Below are 9,292 nucleotides of genomic sequence, written 5' to 3'. Positions count from 1 at the left end.
GGATACCTACATGGCTGGACCCAACCTTTTCTAGCTCAGATAACTCCCCAAGCTAGTTAGCTTGGATGTCGCAAGGTTTTAGAGGTCTGGTTCTACACACATCAATCCGTGTGAACCCGGTCTAATCGTAGGCATTCTAGACACATTAAGCATTACTTAGCGTATCCATTTTTAGGGTTGTTACATTATTCCATGCATAGGAACATTCGTCCTCGAATGAAACTACTAATTATCAAGAGTAATGCCAGTCAGATCATTATATAATTACTATACAGAATTAAGCAATAGCAACAAAGAATAGAGAGATAAGGAAACTTAGTCTCAAGAGTAAGAAGTCTAACCTCAATAGCATAAAAGATGAGGGTAGCAGGATATCATATCAGCTTCGGGCTCCCACACAGTACCCTGAACAAGATTATTCCTCCACAACACCTTCACTGTGGCAATCTTGTTGTTATCAACCGCTTTATTTGTCTGTCTAAAATCTCAACATCTACCTCCTTATAGGACAAGTGTTCATCGACCCCAAACCTTCAATAGGTAGAATAGATGTTGGATCACCTAAGCACTTCTTTAACATAGACACATGAAATACTGGATGAACAGAAGCTAGCTCTGTAGGCAATGCCAACTCGGAGGACACCTCACCAACACGCTGTAGGATCTCATATGGACCAACATACCTTTAACTCAACTTCTCCTTCCTGCAAAACTTTATCACTCCCTTCATAGGTGATATCTTCAAATAGACCTGGTCACTAACATCAAACTCTAAGGTCCAGTTTCTGTTATCTGCATAAGACTTCTGCCGACTGTAAGCAGTAGCTAACCTGTCGCTAATCATTCTGACCTTCTCTAAGGCCGAATGAATGATCTCTGGACCTAAAATGGATGACTCTCCAACCTCAAACCACCCAACATGAGACTTACAGCTTATACCATACATCACCTTAAACGGTGCCATCCTAATGCTAGAGCGATAACCATTATGATATGAGAACTGTATCAAAGGCAGATTGTCGTCCCATCTAGCCCTGAAGTCAATCACATAAGCCCTCAACATATCCTTCAATGAATGAATGGTGCGCTTTACTTACCCATAACTGTGAGGAGGAAAGGTAGAAGCAAACTTCATCTGTGTGGCTAAGTTCTTCTTGAAGGATCTCTAGAAAGTGAAGTGAAATGAGCTCTTCTATATAAAATGATACACAATGGAATTCCATGCCATCTCACAATCTCATCAATGTAGAGTCTCACATAATCCTCGACTCTGTAAGTAGACTTTACATGGATAAAGTGGGTTAGACTTAGTCATCCTGTCCACAATAATCCATATGGAGTCATGCTATCGCCTAGTCTTCGGAAGTCCAACCACGAACTCCATATTAATGGCCTCCCGCTTACAAGTCGGAACCTAGATCATCTAAGTAAGGCCGCTAGGCTTCAGATGTTCTGCCTTAACCTGTTGACAATTAGGACACTTGGCCACATATTCATCAATGTCCTTCTTCATGCCATCCCAACAATTGATCTGCTTAAGGTCACGATACATCTTTGTGGAACCTTGATGTATAGAATATTTGGAACCATGGGCCTCTACAAAAATTTTTGTCCGAAAATCATCCACATACTGCACACACAACCTGTCCTGGTACCTAAGTATGTCGACACCTCCCAAAACAAAAAACCCATTCATCTTTATCAACTCTGAGTCCTTCAACTGCATCAACACCGGATCAAGATGTTGACCCTTCTTGAATTCAACTACCAAGGAATATTCGGAACTAGAATGAACTGAAACACCCCCACTAGTAGAGCCAATCAACCACACACCTAGTCTTGATAGTTTTTTTAAATCTTTTATCAACTCCTTCTTATCAAACTTAACGTGGGCTGTACTTCCCATGCTCATCTTGCTCAAAGCATCATCTAAAGCATTAGCCTTATCCGGATGGTAGTGGACATTTATGTCAAGTCCTTTAACAGCTCCAACCTCCTCAGAGGACGTAGATTCAACTCCCTTTGTTGCACACGTCCTGGAGACTTTTGTGGTCTGTGAACATATCCACATGTACTCCATATAAGTAGTGCCTCCACTATTTCAGTGCAAACACCACAGCTGCCAAGTCCAGGTCATGAGTGGGATAATTCTTTTCATGAACCTTGAACCGTCTAGACGCATAAGCTATTACCTTACCACCCTGCATAAGAACACAACCCAAATCAACCCTAGTTGCATCACAATAAATAGTGTAATTCTCACCACTATTAGGCAAAGTAAGCACCGGGGGTGAAGTGAGTCTGTCCTTGAGCTCTTGGAAACTCTTCTCACAAGTCTCCACCCATTAAAACTTGACTTTCTTCTTCGTCAAAGCTATGAGTGGGGAAGCAATGGAAGAAAAACCCTTCACAAACCTGCGATAATAACCAGTCAGTCCAACCCTTCACAAACCTGCGATAATAACCAGTCAGTCCCAATAAGGTACAAATATATGTGGGAATAAGAGGTTTCGGCCAGTTCTTAACAGCCTCAGTCTTTCTTGGGGTCTACCTCCACACCTTTGTCGAACACAACATAACCTAGGAAGGTCACCAATCTAAGATTGAATTCAATGTTGTTGAATTTGGCATACAATTGATGTTGTCTAAGTACCTCCAAGGTTAGTCTCACATGTTGTTCATGCTATTCCGTGGTGTTAGAGTGGATGATAATGTAATCAATGAATACTATGATGAAATAGTCAAGGTATTCAGGGAAGACATTGTTCATGACATCCACAAATATAGCAGGTGCATTAATGAGACCAAATGACATAACTATAAAGTCCTAATGACCGTAACAGGTACGAAAGGCCATTTTTGGAATTACATCGTCCCTAACCCTAAGTTGATGGTACCCTTAATGAAGATCAATCTTCGAGAAAAAACTAGACCCTTGGAGTTTGTCGAAGAAGTCATCTATTCTCAGAAGTGGATACTTATTCTTGATAATGACTTCGTTGAGCTACCGATAATCTATACACATATTGAGGGTTCCGTCTTTCTTTTTCACAAACAACACTTGAGCGCCCTAATGGGATATGCTCGACTGAATGAAACATTTATCGGTGAGATCTTTTAACTACAACTTCAACTCTTTGAGTTCAGCTGGAGACATTCTGTAAGGAGGAATTGAAATTGGTTTAGTATCGGGTTCGAAGTCGATACGAAAGTTAATCTATCGAGGGGGAGGAACTCCAGGAAAATCATCAGGAAACACATCTGGGAACTCATAACTACAGGCAATGATTCTATGGAAGGAATGTCATGATCTAAATAATTAACACTCACAAAATTACACGATAATCCTCTGGACATCATTTTATTGTCCTTAAGGTTCGAAATCAAGGGATTAGGATGACTCGAATTGTACCCCTCCCAGACCAGCTCTACTTAATTAGGGAAATGAAATCTCACAGCCCTACTACGACAATCCATACAAGCATAACAACTATGAAGCTAGTACATGCCAAGAATAACATCAAAATTGTTCATTGGTAACTCAACTAAGTCTGCACACATAGTCTTACCATATACAACTATTGGGCAATCCTTGTATTCTCTATTAGTTCTTATATTATCTTGTTAAGGTGTAATAATTACTATAGGATCATGCAAAACTTCAGGAAATATCTCAAAAGTGAGAGCAAGAAAAGGAGTTAGAAAGGAGAGCGTAGACCCTGGATCAAGTAAGGCATAAACAGAAGTTGAGAATACTTGCAGCATACCTGTTACCATATTGACTGACTTCTCCTTCTCCTCCCTGCCCTTAAGGGCGTAGAACCTGTTTCTAAGGCTCGACTGCTGATGCAACCTGTGGATTAGGCATAGGTTGAGCATCACCTTTTGATTATCCTATCCTTACACCTTTGGTATCATTCATTTAAATATGTGATCATTCGAGGCTGGCCTTATTCATATTTGGAAACTTTAACTTTAACAATTATAGATCATGTGAGCATCATGAAATCCAGTGTTTCCCCCACATCAAAAAAAGGTAAAATCACCGCCCAAAGTGACCCAAAACATGCTAGCATACATGGGCATTGAACCCCGCTATATCCCTATATTGACAGTATGGGTTCGAAGACTAGAGATTTAAGGAGACGCATACCCGGAATGGTAGACATTCTCATCTTATGAGAGTTTGTGAACCTCCACCCTTCCCGAAAGAAGGCATCACTGGTCATAGATAGTCTATCAGTGTTCATTATAAAGTTCCATTACATTCAACTCATACATCATGGAAGATGTCTTCTAGCATAAGGACATCATAGATCATTAAATGATTTCTTATCTCATCATTAGTATTAAGTATGCATTAAATTCAATACTTTCATCGGAGTGTTCATAGATACTAGTCTCTTCATTAAGTTTACATTATTATAGGTGAGTATGTATTGGTAATATTTACTTAGGCTCACTTGAGATTCATATCATCTTTTACATTAGCGTCATATCATGTTGTCACCACATTCATTAACATTAGTACATTTGGTCTTCATAATTATTCAACCCTTTTTAAATGAATGTTCATTTCATCATATGCCAATGCACTTGGTCATTTAATATTTTTCACACTCTTACTTAACCCTTCTAGGGTTTCATCATTTCATCATTTCATTGTTCATTTCATCATATGCCAATGCATTTTGCCATTTACTATGTGTTGACACTCTTACTTAACATTTCTAGGGTTTCATCATTTCATTGTTCATTTAATCCTTTCATTTTTTCATTTCATTATTCATTTCACCATTTTATTGCATACTCCTTAGGTTCACTTACTTTTAAACGTACGCTAGACGTATGGGTCTATACATACAAGCCATGAGGCTTCATTTGTACTTTGTTATGTAACTCATATCTTCCTAAGATTATGTAGTACAAGACTTATGTATCTTATATGTATACTAAGATATCAATTTCGATCTAAGTAGGTTGCATTATTCTTGAACATTTAATTCATGTATGACTTATGTATCAGTACGGAAATTTGGACAATGAAACCCAAGTTCGAATCCCTTGGACAACACTTAAATTTTTCATTTATTTTATTTTTAGTCCTCATGACATTGGGACCCTAGATCGAGCCCAACCACCTTAATTTTATTTTCCCTTAGTTTTTCTTTCCATTTTTTGCTCAATGGGATTGATAGGATGTGGGATAGAACCCCCACAACCTCATTTTCTTTAAATTTATTTTTTTTAAACTCTCTCCTTTTGGCCGAGGGGTTGTGAGTTCGAACCCCACAACCCCTTTGATTTCATTATTTATTTCTCCTTGACTATCTCACATTAACCATGAGGTTGTGGGATCAAACCCCCACAGCCTCATTTTATTTTTATTGTAATTCTCCTTTACTGCCTAGAGGTCATCGTTTCAATTTCCACGCCTCACATTTCTTTTATTTTGCATTTTTAATTCTCCTAAAATCTGCCTAAGAGGACGTGGGTTGGAATCCCACGCCTCATATTCCTTTTCTTTTAATTTTTTTTCCTTTCTCCTCTAGTGCCTGAGAGGTTATGGGTTCAAATCCCACTCCTCTCATTTCTTTTCTTTTCATTTTTCATTGTCCAACATAGGTCATAGGTTCGAGTCCCACTTGCCACATTCCTTTTTTTTTCTCACCTTATTTCATTGATTTTCAACATGGTGAGGTCACAGGTTCAATTCCCAGTGATCTCACATATTTTAATTCATTTTTTCATAAGTGAAATTCTCCTTAGCTTGACCGAAACTCGTTAACAAGTTGTTGGAAATTTTTACAGCCTATTTTCTCACTTCTTTCACATTAAATGTTTAGACGTTTTAATTAGGTTTTTAGTGAGTTCTTTAGGTGCATTTTCAAGATTTCATTCGATTAATAATTGCACCCATATCAAAATTTTTACATCACTTATGAACATCACCATTTATATAAGTTTGTGCACGTAAGAACACAACCATAACATGTTATTTTTAACCTCAAACAAAAGGAGTCACGGCTACATTGTAAACACATACACATCTTTTCGGAAAACATAGGTTGTCATTCATACTATTCAAAACACACATTCATGAACATATTCAAAATTAAAACACATTACATGCCTAATATATACTAGCAAACATATCCAACATATGAATCAATGGAAGCTAGTGACAGGGACATGCAACGGGAACAATCCTTCTTTTCTGGTTAGAATTAACTGAATCTTAAGGGTCTCTTGGGAAAGGGACCAATAGAGAAGAGAACCCATACCTTTTTTGACGTTAAAACCTTGAAGTTGCTGCCCAAAAATCAACTCAAGAACACGTCGAAGCCTCCTCAATATTAACTCCACTCGAATAACAATCTCCCTTAGCCTAGTGTGCGATTAATGTTTGTTTTCTTGTGATTTCGTGTGAGTTCTTCAAGTGTGAAGAACCTGGTTTATTTTTATGCTTTTTTATATTATTTTCGAAGAGAAATTTCGTGTTAAAGAGGCAAAGAGATTGAGCGTGTGAATGGAGACATACACGTGAGAGAGAGTAGTAGTTATATTAGGCTTAGGAGTCTAGTTTAAGACTTAGTCAAATAAAGTTTACTTTATTATTAAAAATGTGATTTTTATTTTATTTTAAATCATCTACTGAATAATTATTATTAATTAATTATATTAATTCAATATCTTGAATAAAAATCACATTAATTTATTGCTTCCACCTAGGTTCAAACCCGGGTGAAGCAAGACTTCACTTCAAGAGCTCAATTTTTGCCCTCTCTCCCCAAGATACCCCTCCACCTTATTAATTAAATAATTAATTGTATACTTAGGGTAATTACGATACTAACCTTATCCTTGAAAAAGATCATTTTACCCCTTGACCCTCCAAACCTAAGATTTCCTCTTTTTAAGTCTGGTAAAGACTCCTTCGAGTAAATCTTCATATTCTAGAGTACTACATGGTTTGACTCAACCTTAAATAGATCAACTAACTCCCCAAGCAATTTTTCTTGGATGTATCAAGGGTTCCGAGGTCTTGTTCTATGAGCATCAATCTTTGTGAACTCAGTCTAATCGTTGGCTTTCTAGACAAATTGAGCATTACTTATCATATCAATTTTTTAGAGTTGTTACAAAAAGAATCTTCAATATGTGTTTACTCTATAGGAGTTAAATCTCCAACAAAGAAGGTGGTTGGAATTATTGAAGGAGTATGACATGAGTGTTCTCTACCACCCCGCAAGGCCAATGTGAGATGATTTAAGTTGTATGACCAAGGGTAGTGTGTCTCATGTATAAGAAGCCAAGAGAGACCTTGTGAAAGATGTTCAAAGGTTGGCTAGATTGGGTGATAAATTGGAATATTCTCTAAATGGTAGTTTTATGGTCCATCATAACTCTGAATCGTCTTTGGTGGTTGAGGGTGTGAAGTTTAAACAACACCTTGATCAACCATTGATGGAGTTGAAGTAGTCGGTTATTTGTAAGATAAATGAGTCCTTATTCTTTGGGGGGATGGTTTCTTGAGGTATAAAGGAAGGTTGTGTGTTCCCAATGTAGATGGTTTGAGGAATTGGATTCTTCATGAAACTCATGGGTCCTGTTACTCCATCCATCCATGATCTACAAAGATGTATTGTGACCTTATAGAGGTGTTTTGGTTGGATGCTTTGAAAAGGAGCATAGCGGAATTTGTTGCATAATGTCCAAATTGCAAACAAGTGAAAGCGGAATACCGAAAGCCAAGTGGTTGATTTCAAGAAATCCAACTTCCCACTGGGAAGTGTGAAGACATTAATATGGATTTCGTGTTAGGATTTGCTTGTACACAAATGCAACATGATTCTATATGGGTGGTTGTGGATAGGTTGATCAAATCTGCTCATTTTATTCCCGTCAAGTCCAGTTACTCAGCGTAAGATTATACAAGGATCTTCATAGATGATATTGTGTATCATCATGGTATTTCGTTATCCCTCATATCGGATAGCTAGGTTTTGAAGTTGTTTCAAAAAGTATTGGGTACCAAGGTGAAGTTAAGCATCGCTTTTCATCGCCAAACGAATTGTCAAATGTATCGCACTATTCAAACCCTTGAGGATATGCATAGATCTTGCATCATTGATTTTAAATTAAATTGGTATAAAACTTTTTCCCTTGGTTGAGTTTTTGTATAATAATAGTTATCATTCATCTATATGCATGGCTCCTTTCTAAGCCTTGTATGGTAGGAGATGTAGATGTCCAATTAGATTGTTTGAAGTGGGCGAGTGTTCACGTTTTGAAACCGAATTGATTTATAATACTTTAGAGAAAGTTCATATGATAAGGAACCGGATAAAAATAGCCTATAGTTGGCAAAAGTCTTATGCCGACCATAGGGAAGGGCTTTAGAATTTGAAGAGGGTGATAAAGTGTATCTAAAAATTTCACCCATGAAGGGAGTAGTGAGATTTGGCAAGAAAAGAAAATCGAGTCCTTGTTATATTGTCCCTTCCTCAATATGTGTTATGAAAGTTAAGCTCTTATGTGTAATGACTTTTTTTTTGAATTGATATGTGTAATGAAATGATTATGTGTTGAAGGAAGTTTTGAAGTACTATAACAAACCTAAAAATGGATATGCTAAGTAATGCTTAATGTGTCTAGAATGCCTACGATTAGACCGGGTTCACACGAACTGATGCGCCTATGATTAGACCCGGTTCACACGGATTGATGCACGTAGAAATCGACCTCTAAAACCTTGTGACATACAAAAAAACTAACTTGGGGAGTTATTTGATCTAGGAAAGGTTGGGTCCATCCATGTAGGGCTCCCAAATATGAAGATTTACTTGGATGATTCTTTAACGGACTTAAAAATGGGAAATCTTAAGTTTAAAGGGTCTAGGAATAAAATGGTCTTTTCCAGGCTAAGGATAGTATAGTAATTACCCTAAATATATATTTAATTATTATATTAAAAAGGTGGAGGATATTTTGGGTAGAGAGGGCCGAAATTGCCCTTTTAGTAAAATCTTGCTCCACCCAGGTTCGAACCTAGGTGAGAGTAATGATTTAATTTATTTTATTTAAGTTGGTAAATTAATTTAATTAATTAATGTTTAATAGCTGATTTAAGAAAAATTAAATTCAGATTTTAACTATTAATTATTATTTATTAATTAAGATATTTTATTTGACTAAGTCTTGCCTAAGAGTCCTAGTTGACTATGTCTAAACTACGTCACCTCTTTCAACTCTCTTTCACGTTTAACTCTCTCTCACGTACATATCTCTC

The 9,292-nt window shown here is 37.1% G+C and overlaps 2 protein-coding genes across 2 annotated transcripts; both read right to left on the bottom strand.

Moving 5' to 3' along the window:
• Positions 1-493: 493 nt before the first annotated feature.
• Positions 494-1,063, bottom strand: LOC138348816 (uncharacterized). Its single transcript, XM_069298398.1, has 2 exons — positions 752-1,063; positions 494-655 (listed from the first exon to the last, which is right to left on the bottom strand). Exons 1-2 carry the CDS (start codon positions 1,061-1,063, stop codon positions 494-496), a joined length of 474 nt encoding a protein of 157 aa, XP_069154499.1.
• A 360-nt stretch (positions 1,064-1,423) lies between these two features.
• LOC138348815 (uncharacterized) lies at positions 1,424-2,080 on the bottom strand. The gene has a single exon (XM_069298397.1). The coding sequence runs from the start codon at positions 2,078-2,080 to the stop codon at positions 1,424-1,426; it is 657 nt and encodes a 218-aa protein (XP_069154498.1).
• Positions 2,081-9,292: the final 7,212 nt, after the last annotated feature.

This window comes from Solanum lycopersicum, chromosome 5 (genome assembly GCF_036512215.1).
Source record: "Solanum lycopersicum chromosome 5, SLM_r2.1".
Taxonomy (NCBI): domain Eukaryota; kingdom Viridiplantae; phylum Streptophyta; class Magnoliopsida; order Solanales; family Solanaceae; genus Solanum; species Solanum lycopersicum.
Note: the sequence above shows the minus strand (reverse complement) of the source record. Positions and strands in the feature narration are given on the sequence as shown.

Bases quoted from the DNA above. Each gene is read 5' to 3' on its own strand.
- LOC138348816 (XM_069298398.1), bottom strand. From the start codon at position 1,063: ATGTTGAGGGCTTATGTGATTGACTTCAGGGCTAGATGGGACGACAAT. The intron at 656-751 runs GTCTATTTGAAG...GAGATCCTACAG, and splicing joins AGTTTGATGTTAGTGACCAG to CGTGTTGGTGAGGTGTCCTC.
- LOC138348815 (XM_069298397.1), bottom strand. From the start codon at position 2,080: ATGGAGTACATGTGGATATGTTCACAGACCACAAAAGTCTCCAGGACG.